This window comes from Quercus robur, chromosome 9, assembly GCF_932294415.1.
Source record: "Quercus robur chromosome 9, dhQueRobu3.1, whole genome shotgun sequence".
Taxonomy (NCBI): Eukaryota; Viridiplantae; Streptophyta; class Magnoliopsida; order Fagales; family Fagaceae; genus Quercus; species Quercus robur.
In genome coordinates, this window is record NC_065542.1 from 40,637,360 (window position 1) to 40,652,386 (window position 15,027).

The window sequence follows — 15,027 nt, forward strand, 5'->3', positions numbered from 1 at the left end:
TAATCTTGCATGAATAGGGATCAAAGCCAACCACAAGTTGAATCTCTCTCTCTCTCTCTCTCTCTCTCTCTCTCTCTCTCTCTCTATATATATATATATATATATATATATATATATCTCCCTTTTACCATATATATATAGACTCTACTTATATGGTATCTCCCTTTTACAAAATATGAGGACAAAATTACTTCGCAAAAATAAATAAATAAATACGAGGATAAAATTCCAATTCTAGACCCTGGGACGGGGGTTGTATTCATTGACGGGATTTCTTGATCTTAATTAACACCCTCCAAGGAAAAGAATATAGAATTGCAACATTTGTAGCTTTCAATTTGTCTTTTTTATTTTGGTTGTGTAGGTATTTGGTTTGCTGTTATGTTGTGCGGCCAACTAATCTAGTCTTTGCATGTGTACCCTTCATTTTAGCTAGAAATAAAATTACTTTCCAGACATGAACAGTTTACATAAGCTTAATATATGCACATTGCTATACGCCTGAAATCATTTATCTATTCTGAGGTTGTTACATAGATGTCCAAGTTCAGGCCTCGCATCCATCCATGAAGCGAATGTCGTCTCAGCTGGAGAAGTGCAGTAGAGGTAGGACTTGAAGGTGATTAGGTAAAAATAGCGCCTGCAGAATGGACAAATGAGAATTGGTCATATTAACATTATAGCAAATATTCAGTTTTTTGAACTTCACATACATCCTTAATTAATAAGCCTAGACTTCTGTTTCTGTTTCAGTTTTTTGAAGGGGGGAAGGGGTGGGACCATTGACTTGCACCAAAAGCTGCTCAATTCTACATAACATGACCCAGAAAGAATGGAAAATTAGAAAATCCCCCCACTTGAAATGCAGACCATTTGCTACTGTCAATAGAAAGTGAGCATAACCAGAAATTAGATATTGTTCCGAGTGCTTTTAGGTTGAAGACCATGTGTAGTGCCAACCACAAGTTGTGGGGAGAATCATCTTTAGCTATAACCTTTCCAATACTTATTAAGCCAACCAAAATACAAACCTCCAATTCTCAGCAAAAATATTTGCCTGCTTTTTCTAAAAACATAGTAGTAAAAGCTCACTCTTGGAAAACGACTCATCAGGTACCACCATGCACAACCATGTCGGCCAGTAGTCCTCCCTTAAATTAAACATCTACACTCATCTAATGTTAATTAATGGGGTCTATGACCTATCACAATGAGACCCACTTACCAAAGGCGGTCATTGAAAGAGGAACAGACCCATCCGAAAAAGAATAGTTCAAGCCAGCCATTAAACTAAATTGCTGAGATACATGAACTAACCTTAAAGCCTTTATAGCCATATCCATGAAGTACGCTCGGTGCTCATCATCATCATTGGGCAACTTCTCAAGTTCCTTACTGTAATCAAGAATATCATCTCGCAAATGCCCTGTGCCTTTACACCTTTAAAATGAAGGAACCAACTCAGCACCCCCAGTAAAAAATAGCTAATTAATAAAAGGAAAAATTATTTTCCAAGACTAACTCTCAAAAAAGTATGATAAAATTGAAAAAATAACAATTCCAACTGATGCATGATGCTCAAAACAAAGCAAAAAACAATTAAAATCATTGTCTACCAAAAATACCAACCCCAACAAACCATAATAAAATAAAAAAGAGAGGGGGGGAACTTACAACTATTACATGGTCAACTTGTCACCATTACCCTTTTTCTCTTAGATAGAAAGGTAGCACTATAAGCAGATTATAATCTTTTGAGTTCTCCAAAAATGATATACCTTTCAATCACAATGTCAACATCTGATTTGCTTTGGGGACCATACATGAGTACTCTTGTGAGGCTTAGTATATCGCGGTAATCACCCATCCTGTGTGCTTCTTCTTCAGATGCCCTTGAAGGCAAGTTTGCTTCACTTCTAGAGTGCATGTTTGTATCAACCATTAGCTCTGGAATATATGATGTAAAGGTTGCCTCTGCACCAAGTTTAACACAAATGATTGCCATAGCATATGAGACTCCTCCAAACCCTGTGTGTGATACGAAAAGGTAACACCCTGCAGCACTACAGAAAAAGTTATTGTTAATTTTATTCTAATGGTTAATTTGAGAAGGGTGTTGGGGGGGGTGGGGGTGGGGGGTGTGGGGTGTTGGGGGATTATGCAGCTAAGCGAGCTATGGCAGATATGCCAAACCAATGATCCAGTCATCTCAGTTGATGTAGCAGCCTCTGTATGGGCAATGGCATAAAAGAGTTGAAAAAAGAAAACTGGACAATCTCTATTAATCTAGACCATCCAAAATGGAGAGATCGACAATTGACCATATACCAGGAAAGTTAACAATCTTGGGTATCCCAATAATTGTTACCATTATTTTCTTTCTAATTATCAGGTGATCTAACCTATGAGGATGGAGAGTTGGAAGATAAAAAGTGTTGGATTGGATTTTGCGGTACATGGATAAATTTGTAAATTGATGGAATCTTACTCATAAGATCATCCAATAATTGTATATTTGAATAGAAAGCAGCCTGTGAATAATTTACAACCAAAGGTTGGTTGGAATGCATGTGTAATATTTAGCCATTGATTAAACTATGATTCAGAAAGCTGCAGAAAATTGGATAAATTTGTAAAGAAGTAACGGAATCTTCAATTAATAAGATCAGCCAATAATTGTATTGTTAAACAGAAAGCAGCCTGAGACAATTTACAACCAGAGGTCAGTAGGAACATGTCTAATTTTAGCCATTGATTAAACTATGATGCAGCAAGCTGCAACATAATTTGTTACTACTATACTAAATTACCGATCATTTAATAGTGATATTTCTGATAGCAGATATGTTAGGTATGGGCACTTACTCATCTTTACAGTATTGGATTGCATCATCAGAAGCTAAAGCCTCTCTCTCTCTAGTCAATGGTATTCTCCTATATGTAATATTATAACCCTCATCTTTCAGAGCAGCATATACTTCAGCAGGCGTCTTCACATTATCTGCTAAGATGTTTTCCCAGTATCCTACAACACTGGACTGATTTAGTGTTGGGCTATGTTCTTCACGATGTAAAAGCATCCGTCCACCAGAATGTCTAACCTCAGATAATATATCTTCTTTTAGTCGTTCCTCCATGTGTTCCACCTGCATAACAAGTATAAAAATGCCAGCGGTAAAACATGATATGGCTTTAATGACTTGAGTTTAGAATTTTTATTTTAAAAAATGTGTCATTGTGTACCACTGGGCCTGTGATTCCGACATGCTTGAGTGTATCAACAGGTTTATTTAGCTCCCTTAGGGCAAATGGCGTGCCATTAATGTAAACAACTGCTTCTTCTCTCAGATCAGTTAATATTACTTTATGAGCAACAGAGTTTTCTGCTTTAGGCTTGGCACCTAAATATGCTAACATCTCTTTTGCACCATCAATTGTTGGAGTTGCCATGCTTTACACGGGGAATCCATCTACCTGAAACAAATGGAAGTTTTAGGCTTAGAAACAACTTGGAAACTCATACCATAAAGCTCATCTCTTGATGGCTACATGATAAGCCAGTCATGAAAGAGCCTTTACTTGCGTACTTTTTCAAATATGTAATCTAGAAAAAATAATGGAATGTTTTTACAAATAGCATAACCTAGTCCAACCAACAAATTGGGCCAAACACAGGCCTTAAAGCCAATATTTAGACATGGATGCAAAGGACTTTGAGATTAATGCAACAATCAAACATCATGTAGTCGAGAAGGAAACCCAATGAAATCTGACTGTATTTGATGTCCCTTTGCTTTATGGCCTTTGTCCCGCTGACCAAGAGCACATATGACATTTACATGTTCATATTCATAATTACATGCATTTCTATGTGAAGTATGAAGGCAATGTTTCTCTGCTTTGATGACAGGATGACAAAAAAACTTGATAACAAGATGCAATTACATGCAGAGGAGCAATAACTGCACCAAACAAGGGTGAACAATACAAGCTGAAAACAGAAAGTTGGGGGTTTTTTTTTTGAGGGGAGAGTAAAAATAGTACCAAAAGTGGCCTGAGCCTTGCCTTAGATTTTACATACAGGTTGAAGGGTTAGAGCAAATACCATATAAATCCAATCTTGCAATCATCTTTCTCAATACAAGCTGAAAACAGAAAGTTGGGGTTTTTTTTTGAGGGGAGAGTAAAAATAGTACCAAAAGTGGCCTGAGCCTTGCCTTAGATTTTACATACAGGATGAAGGGTTAGAGCAAATACCATATAAATCCAATCTTGCAATCATCCAGAAGATCATCAATACCATAAATTAGCACAATTAGATTCTGATGGGATTTCATTAACCCAACATTAAGGAGGTCCTTGGAAAATAAGTTAAATGAAGGGATTTACAGTCAAATAACATCTCAAACAAGCTTTCAATAACAAATATCTTAGTTAAAATAATTTGCTGGAAAGGCATATCCCATCGATACCAGGTGCCAAAAAAGAGGTTGCAAATAATATTTTGGATTTAATGTATCAATGTTTTCCACAAAATGAATTACTGAAAAATACAATCAGAAGAGATAATTACTTTTGCATGGATTACCCAGCCAGGATAAGAATTAGTGTATATCAATATTTCGTTTCATTTTCCCACCAGATATGTTAAATTAATAGCTATATTGATTGCAACAATAAGAGGTTGAGCCTTGGTGCAATGACAAGTGCCTTTCCCTAAAAGCAAAAAGTCTCAGGTTCTAGTTTGGGAATCAGCCTCCCTCAAAAAATTTGGGTTAAGGCTACCTACCAATTACCTTATGGCATTACAAATTTAACGATAGTTCTTTGCTTTTGGAGTATTTATATACCTTGTAAACATGTGGTGCAGCATGAATTTGTATATGGCTGGAAGTTCTTTGACCAGGAAAGAAGTACATTTTCAATATAGAGCCTTTCCCCAAAACAGAACCATTACGGTTGTTGACAATGGCATCCATCACTGCATCACCATGTTGGGACTCATGTGGTGCTCTCAACTCCTCCTGTGTTCCAAAGCCCAAAATAGGGGATGCGATCATCTCCAAGTCATTAAATAAAAAATATACATAAATAATAATAAATTACAATGCTAATTCAAAAAATCATGTTTCTGCCCTTGACCATAAACAAAAAATAAATCAGTCTCGATGTATAGAAGAGGATTTACTGGAACAGCAAAAAATCGGCCAGGCCTTAATCTTATGCTCCATTTCATTGCTTGGACCTCTGGTCTCTGATGCAACCAATTCTTAAATGTCATCCTGGATTCTCCTTGCCCACAAAACCCATCAAATGCTTCACTTCCAAGATATGCTGCAAAGGCAATTAAACGGAAGTATCGCTCCAAGTACTCAGCACCACGGTTCAATGCAACCCTCCTCACCCTTGGCTCAACATGTTGTTGATTGAATACCTTTCTATATTGCAGAACTGCTTGTCGTATGTTTTGCAGAGCAGAACATCTATCAATAATAGCATCTAAGGCTTCCCGACATTCCACCCCATTATCAAATAATCTTGTTATTGTCCACAACAACAGGATGTCATTTATACCAAAAACCCGACCTTTCTCTTTTTCAGATCTTATTTTTGTGATACCGGTGGTTGAGGCAGCAACACTACCTCCAGTTTCGTCACCACTTGAGGTACCACCATTCACCTCTTCATGGGTCTTATCATCAACCAGGATTTTTATAGGTCTTCCATAATCAATTCTAAGTTTCAGAAGGCAAGCAATCACAGTACCAGTGGTCGTCCTTCCTCTACCCATCTGTGAATATAAGAAAAGCAATCAAGGAATGAAGTGAAAAGAAAAAGAAGGGGGTGGAGGAATACATGCACAAACACACAAGTATATGAACATCTCTATGCACATTTAAAGCAGCCAGAGAATAAAAATTTGACCTGGCAATTGAAAACAAAAGCAGTATCCTTCAAAGCAGAAGCAATATTCACTGCCAATGTGTCAAAGTCAGAACTTTTGGGAGCTTTACCATCCGTAATTGGCACACGTGCATACTTAATGGGAAAACCATTAGCCTCTAAGCTTTTGAAAACCTCAAGTGGGGTCTGAATGGAATCAGAACTCACGTGTTCCCAAGCATCAAATATTTGCCCATCATCTGTTTCATGAATAACCATTATAGCATTCCCATAGTGTTCAGCTTCTCGCAGGATATCTTCTTTTAATCGAGATTCCATTCTCTCAACCCTCTCACGATCAATACCCTGAAAGCAGCAACAATTGTAACTTCACCAACAATGGCAGGTTAAAGTTGGGAGTTCAAATGTTCATAAAGTCCACATACAAAAGAAAAAAAAAGGACTGCTTCAAACAAGTAGTGTTCCAATGGTGTCTAGAGTTCAATCCATTGCTATGGATCCCACATTCTATGGCTACATTGGATTTCATGAATCAATTAGATTTTCAGGGACTTCCCCTCCACAAGGCAGGGATCTGGCTCCCAGACAACCAACCTGAATTTACAGGTCAGGTTCAATCACGTATTTTTTTTTGGTAATTCCTAAACACACCTGTTATATCATATAAGGTTCTTGTTCTTGTGTTGAGTCTGTTGGAGCAAGGTAAGAGTTAGAGAAGTTATGTTTGTGTGATATTCTCCATTACTATAAAAATTCTCACAATCTTTTCCAGTGAATGTAGGTGAAAGGCCAAACTGTATCTCTATCTGCTTATTGTTTCCTAATTGATTTGTTTAAGACATTCTATTGGCCATTCAAACCACAGATCCTAGGCCTTGGGTCAACAAGAAACCATGTCAACATTGAGAGATGGTATTTGGTTGTGGGACCCATGTGCGCGTTGTTACAAGTGTAACAGTGACAAAATAAACATCCCAATGTCGGACACCAATATTTTTTGTAACCTAATACTCAATCGTCATACATACTTCAGTGGCAAAGTTCCAAGTGCGCGTTGTTGCAAGTTCTTTTGCTTTATTTTTGGATACTCAAGTGGCAAAGTTCCAAGACTCATTGCATGCAAAGTAACAATTTATGATGTGGATTTTCTACAATTTTGAACAGCAAAGAGAAATGGTCTATTATAAGAACACTAGGGCAGGCATCAATGGGCACTACATTAGGACACAGATGCAATAACATATTGTCCTCTTAACAGCAATGTAACTCAGTATTATACTCTTCAACTACTCAAGTCAGCATTCCAAGACAAGAGCACTACATGTTCAAAATAAACACTGCATTTTGAAAATATGGACATGGTTTGGCATTTAGACATTACTTTATGTATTAGGTCCAATACCAATGCTAATGTCACCATAATAAGTTCTGGTGTCTAATAACATTGTCAACACCAATCTAGATAATGCCCTCCATACTTCACTCTAATAAAGTTAATATAGATGTAAAATGAAAATATAGATTTTACTGAGTACTCCAGCATGTTTTTGTATGGTCTTTCAACTTCACGGAGAACAAATGGTTTTCCATTGATGTAAATAACAGGTTCTTCTCTCATATTGTGCCAAAAAACAGGACAACCACGTTTAGAACTGCCAATCCTCTGAATGACAGAGAGAATTCCATCAATGGTTGGATTTGCCACCCCATAAACTGGAAACCCAGGAACTTCTCTAAAATTAGGCGCACCTTCCACTCTCTCCGGTAAACTTGTGTTTTGACAACCAGGACAATGGCCACTTTTTAGAACAGTTTGACTTCCATGAACCTCACCCTTTCTAAGGGCAGCAACTACAACCATCTCAGAAGGGCGGCCATCAGCAGATTCGGCAATCTTCATCAGAGATGGCTTTAAAGTTGCATATCCAAGTGCACCCATTGGATCTCTCCTGAGCAATCTGCAACAAGGCACCATTGTAGGGAAGAAAGAACCGAGCCATAATGCATGAACCAAATAAACAATGCATAAGAATCCATCTAAAAAAAATGAATTGGACAAAAGCAATGCATCACAATTAGAAATCCACTCAATAACTAGGTAGATGGTCCATACAAGTGGTAGAAACAGTTAGTTTATGAACCGGTTATTCCACAATGAACTCTAACCATGTGGTGATGGATGAATATTGATCTGTAAACACTATACCATTAGCACGTTTACTTTCCTAGGCTGCTCTCTCTGGAAACTTAAATAATAAATACTTACAACTTTTACCTGCGAATAATACTATACAATTCTGGCCTTGCTCTCATCCACTCAGCAAAACTGCTATGACCAAATGAACATGAACGGATAGCTGCTCCCTCAGAATGAATAAATACAGCAAAGCATATAAGAAAGTAGTATCTTTCCAAGTACTCCACAAAAAATGAAAGTGATGCCTCCCTTTTCATCTCATCCGGTTGACGCAGAATACTACTACGATAAGTGGCAATTGCTTCACGTAAGTTCTACAATTCAAATCAAAGAAACAGTTAATATGACATGAAAATAAACCTTACAGCTACAAGCCAAGAAAATGCATGTCAAGGGAGCAAATGAAACACATAAGGAAGGAATAAGTTTATTCAGACAAACTTTATGAAATTTGAACAAATAGAAACCATACCAAAATGGAGCAAGATTAGAGACCAAACCTGCATGGTGGCACACTTGTCAATGACTTTATCCACTTGTCTTTTTCCTTCAACACCAGCCTAAAGCCATGTCAATATTAGTAAAAACAAAAACTTAAAATGGAATTCTAAATGTTGATCTAAGAGCAACAAGAGCTAATATCAAATACCTCTAATACCCGAATCAAGCTTCTTATGACTGCATATTCTCCTCTACGAATTGCCTCTTCTGAATTTGGCAAATGGTCAGCAACATTAGCACCAGAGTCAGAAACTCTCCCAATGGAATTGATTCTTGGAATACCTGTTCCATGTGAAAATACCTTACAACATTAAAAGATTTCGTCACTAAAAGAGGTATGCATTGCTCAAAGAGTAGAGTATGAAATGTAACAGGACTACCAGAATTTCCAATATGGTTGAGATAAATCAATGTTGCAATCACCATCCCAGTTGTAGTTCGTCCACGTCCCATTTGACAGTTGAAAATTATCTCTGTATTTAAGTTTGCTTGAGAAATTTTATGCACCTGAAAACACAATGGATATCAAATCTATCCAATCCAAAACATAATTCTCAAATATTACTTTTTGATAAGTAAATCAAATAAGTAAAAAGAATAATAGAGGGCATGGAATTTTAACACGTGATAATTCAACAAATTAACTCTTTATGAGGAAAAAAAGATGGGTTTGTGAAATTCTCTCCCTCTATTTTTTCTTTTTTTTTTTCCTTTTTTTTTTGGGGTGGAGGGGTGGGGGGGGGGGGGGGTGGGGGTGTGGAGGTTGGGAAGGATAAAACCTTAGCTCCTCTTTCTTTCAATATGTATCACAATATTCTATAGTTGTTTTCCCCATCTAATTTATGGCCAAACCTCAAGTGCTCAATGAGGGCTTGATAGCTTCTGATTTTTCAGGTAAGATGCATTGCATGAAAGCCAACCAGAAAGCATAAGACTGAAAGGCATAGCAGTACTTGCTTTGTACTTTACAATATATCCTTAGTTATCCATTATATACTTTGTTTTTTATAACATTTCTTTCTTCTTCTTCTTTTCTGCTGAACAAAAGAAGTTAAGAGGCCAGTTGTAGCAATCGTACTTGGGCAGGACCATAGTAGCCTCTACTCGCTGAGGAAACAATAGCAAGAGAAGCCCACAAAGTGGAGGATCGGTAGAAAATCCCTCAAACAGATTCTCAAGTATAGCCTAACCATAGCCCTACCAGGGTCCCGTATCATCAGGTGGTGGACATCTTCAGTGAGCCAAACATCACGTTCTTAAGGGTTCAAACTCAGGATATTCAACATTGACCCCAACCAAACCACTTGGGAATAAACCTTTTCCCCTGAGTCACTCACCTTGGTGGTTATGTTTTGAATAGGATGATTTCTAGTCATCACTAAGAAACTGAAAAAATCATGTGCTAGTCATGTAAGTCTGCACATTTTTTTTATTGTAGGTCTTTAAACAATCTAGACTAGAGATTTTTGGGAGGTTAAGATCTAATTATACTAGGGTTACATTTGCTTTTCAGCATCATGGTTGAATTAAGAAACATACCCCCAACATCAAAAAGAGTCACCTCCAGATTTTTCACTAACACAAACAAGGTAAAAAAATAAGGAAGCCCACTATTTCATTCACAATGTTAAAACTTTTTCATATCAAATGTAAAATGAAAAATGGATAACTTGTGATCCCACGCCAACAGGTACTTCATAAATTTCTTAAAGATCATTATTCAAATTAAAATTTAGAATATGAAAACTCACCAAAATATCAAAATCTGTTTCCTTTGGTGATTTTTCATCAGTAATAGGAACACGTTCATAGTCAACAAGGTACCCCTCTACTTGCAATTCCTAATACACCTATACAATGGGAATACGCTTTAATAGTTTTTTGAGAAAACTGGTGGAACAATTCTGCTTACCAAACCTGAGATGAGTTCTTACAGCAATACCTCTAGGGGTGTCTTTACAGAATCACGTGACACTGGTTCCCACTGGTCTACCATCTGACCATCTGGCAGTTCATCAGTGACAAGGATCTTATTTCCATATCTGCTATGTCAGATGTACATAGAAAATTTGCTATCATACAAATCAGGAAGAATCAATGGTAGAAACAACCAAGTATCATATGTAAGGCATCACAGATACTACAGACTGCATCAATAGAATATACCTTGCAGCTTCTATCAAGATATCTTCTTTCAATCGAGCTTCCATTTGTTCAACCCTATCCCTGTTGATTCCCTGATTTTAAATAAAAAGTCACAATCAGGTTGCAAACAGACATAAATTACAATCAGTATTACCATACTTTGCTGAAAGACCTGCACACACAGACACTTTTGTCTGTAAGAAATGTTCATAACAAGTAACATATTTGAAGAAACGGGTTCCATTTTATACAGTCAAGTGATACTCAGGGTTCTCAGAAAAAGATTTCACTTTTACTTGTAACTTGGTTTATATTGGATTTATATGCCCATTCTAACCAAAAATTACATGTTCAACTGATTTTTATTTAATAAAAAAATATTATTGAAAAGTGCATAAATGCAGCACTAAGAAACAGGAAGTGTACAAGATACCCCTAGATAGAGGAAATCAAGAAAAACAAAAAAGCCAACTCCTAATTTAAAGCAAAAAGAAAGTAAAATCTTGGGGAAGAGCCAGCCGATTAAAAGGTGAGCACAAAGTGTTTTGTATATGGAAGTTCAACACCATCAAAAGTTTCATTGTTGTTTACCAATCAAAGGAAAAGGTTAGATTTTTCTTCTCTTGTCTAAGCAGCACATAATGCATAATAGCGGCACACCCAATAAACCTTATACCTACCAAAGCTTCTTATCCAACTAACCAACATTATATTCACCATACAACATCACCCAGAAAATCTCAAACCAGGGTAAACTAAATCCTAAAACTATTTAACAACAAACAATGAAGTAGAATACTGACCATTTTCTCCCAACAACTTTTACTTAGATAACACAAATAATATACTAACTCTTCCATTTATCTTAAAATGTTTTATTAATAATAAAATAATATCTCTTCATGCTTTCCCAAATTGTCCATAGCAAGAATCTTTCTCAAAGTAAAGAAAGCTATCTGAGGTAATGCATTAGAACGCCAAATCTCTCCCAAGGAAATGCAATGCTTGATTTCCATGCCAAAGCCCAATAGACCGATCAAACATTATATTGCTTATGACTTGATAAAATACAGCATATCCAGCCATCATCTACCTATAAAACTTGCCTAAGTGCAGCATCTCTAAGAAAATTGATTCGTGGTTTGCTATTATTGAAATAACAGTGTAAAAATCCAAAGTTGAAATGACAATATGATATCAATAAAATCATTCCTAGTTGGAGTGTTATGTGTGTTTGACACTATGTACAAAAACTAGTTTTTGAATGATGATAACCTATCTTGCTATCATTTTGAAAAAAGTAAAGCATTTTAAATATTTGGTGCACAAGCCCCAAGGGATAATAAAACATCACATGCAGGTGCTAATAACTGCAGAATCTAATACCATATTAAAAATTGCTAGGATGCAATCATTCATACACTAAATACAAAGTGATAGAGACAAGAACTGAAAAGGTTGGTTTAAAAAGATATGCCAATTCATAATAGTAAATTTTTCCACAATAACATACTGTATATTCAAGGTTGGAGAAGGGCTGCTCCACATCACGCAACACAAAAGGTCGCCCATTGATGTACACCACCTGTTTCAGGAAGAGAAACAGACAAAATTAATTTATGGATTGGAAAACAAAAGGAAGCCCATATTTTTTTATGAGACTTTGAACATCACGGTGCTTAACTTTTGATTGAACTATTTTTACATAGAATTTCCATGAAAAGGCTATGTGTTTGAATGATTCCATTTAGACTCTTGGAAAATTAAATAAAATCTATCTCTAGTCTCTGTACATCTGATGCTTAAGTACAGTATTAAAAACATTGTACTTTTTAAGATCTCATACTAGAAAGTCCTCCCTCCCTGCCACAAGTGAGGGAAAGAAAATACTGACTATGAAATCTGTAATATTTTACTTATATTTTAGATTCTTAAATTCATTTTTATATGAGTAATGACTTTCATAAATGAAAAATAGTCTTTATCCCACCTTTAAACTTTGATGCCTTTTGAGATTATCCAAAATTTTAGGTAATATTTTGCACCTTACAGATGATTGTGGTTAATTGCATTAGACCAAAGGCCAAACATGAGCTATAAAAATATCAATACAACCAAAATAAATAGAGTTTCATTGGAAGCAAAATACCGGCTCCTCACGAAGGCTAATCCAAAGAACATGAGCTCGTAGGCTATCCATTTGAACCCCAATATGCTTAAGAACATTTCGAATTCCATCAATGGTTGGGATTGCGACACCGTGAACACGTAATGAGTCAGCCTATAGCAGCAGCCACAAATTAAAAGGGAAGAAAAAAAAAAAATACATGTGAACTAGGGTAACAATGTCTAAAGGCATCTACACTAGACTATAGACAAAAGCACTCCACAAAATGTACACAGATCACAACTTGTAAATAGTATGTACTCTTATACAATGCAATTAGTTTTACAAACCATCTCAACATATGAGGAGTTAGTTTTATTGTTATGTTATGGCTGTTTAACATTTGCTAATTGCTATGCATGTTTAGGGGATCTCCAGAATACAGAAATTAACCAACCCCAAAAAACAAAAACAAAAACTGAAACTGAAAAGAGGGGAAAAACCTGACGGTAATTGGGAGCCCCATCGATGTAAAGAGACAAGCGTTTATTCTGGCAACCAGGAAAATGGTTGCTCTTCAGAATAGTCTTTTTGCCAAGCACTGATCCTCCTCTTTGCTTCATAACTTGCTCTGGCTCCTTTTGCACCGACATTCTACTTCTACTTCTACTTCTCAACTCTTTTATCACACAATTTTACAAACAAACCTATAATTTTGGGGGCACAAATTAGGGGGAATGATTTTTTTTTGAAAAATAGACACAAACGCGGATATAATTTTTTTTTTTATCTACTTAAAACTAAAAATGATTCATTCAACTACATCTATATAATATATATCCAAGAAGAGTTGGATATCTGTATACCTATTCATGGAATGGACTCATGAATTTGGAACTCTGGTGAGCCACCCTTGACAATTCTGCGGTTGGCACACTTACAAGCACACGAAGTCCCACAACTACGTCCAGAAGTATGGCATGGGCATCTGATTGTTTTGCAAGAAGAGTTTTTACTGCAAGAGCTGCAAACTAATGTATCTAACGGATTGGATGCTACACTTGTTCTACAAATCCTTTTCTTAACAGGTTTTTCTTCTTCTTCTTCTTCTTCTTCTTCTTCTGACTCTGGCACCCAATCATCATCATCTGAATCAGAATCAGAATTTTCTTCTTCTTCTTCTTCTTCTTCTTCTTCTTCTTCTTCTTCTTCTTCTTCTGACTCTGGCACCCAATCATCATCATCTGAATCATCCAAATATTCTGATTCAGATGTATCCATGTCTTCCAATCTAGAGGAGCTCCTGTAGCCCTAAAATCAAGTATAGAATAATTCAGCCAAAAAATAAAAAAAATAAAAAAGCAAACAGTTTTGGCTGATGGTAAAAAAAGAACAGCAATATTTACCAGTGACTCCTTTTGATGTATAAGTTTTGCCTTTTCCATCTCCAACTTGCTGGCATATTTACTGAGTGTCGCAACCTTTTCCTTCAAATCTCTTATTTCAGAGTCCTTTTCTCTACAGTCTGCTTTTTCCATCTCCAACTTCACAACCTTTTCCTTTAAATCTCTTATTTCTGAGTCCTTTTCTCTACAGTCAATGCAACTTTTTGTAGACATAGAAGCTTTTTCTGTTTTTCGTTGCAAAACCTTGCATGTAATAAAAAAAAAAAAAAAAAAGTATGAAATAACAGTTAAAGCCCTACACCTAAGCACATTAAAGGTAACATACAAATATGATAAAAACGACAGCCAACTACACACAGGCAACTTTGTTACACAAATATCTGCTTTTTTATTATATTTAATATCTTCAATTTATATTGTTTTGATTTTTTAAGCAATCAACTAGAGAGAAATTACCTGGTTTCAGTATGCTACACTCAATGATAATGTGGTTACTATAACAGTTCTTGGACAGCAAATTAATAATGGAGAAAAATCTCTTTCTAGGAAAGAATATGTATGTATAGTTATCAATCTATGTATACATACATAGATTGATATATGTATGTATAGTTACACTCTACCATTTCCATGACCAGACCCTAAGAAAGATGGGATCTAAGAGGCCCACAAACACAGTTCAACAGTAGATTGAACCAATAAAGTATGTTGAGAGAATACTTACAACTGCCTTGTTCTGAATGTTGCGAGCATGATTTGCATACGTC

General features: G+C 36.1%; 1 protein-coding gene and 1 pseudogene across 1 annotated transcript; both read right to left on the bottom strand.

The window, feature by feature from the left end:
* Window positions 1-402: 402 nt before the first annotated feature.
* On the bottom strand, window positions 403-13,871 carry LOC126698361 (uncharacterized; annotated as a pseudogene).
* A 38-nt stretch (window positions 13,872-13,909) lies between these two features.
* Window positions 13,910-14,473, bottom strand: LOC126701040 (kinesin-like protein KIN-4C). Its single transcript, XM_050399186.1, has 3 exons — window positions 14,261-14,473; window positions 14,085-14,165; window positions 13,910-13,981 (listed from the first exon to the last, which is right to left on the bottom strand). Exons 1-3 carry the CDS (start codon window positions 14,471-14,473, stop codon window positions 13,910-13,912), a joined length of 366 nt encoding a protein of 121 aa, XP_050255143.1.
* Window positions 14,474-15,027: the final 554 nt, after the last annotated feature.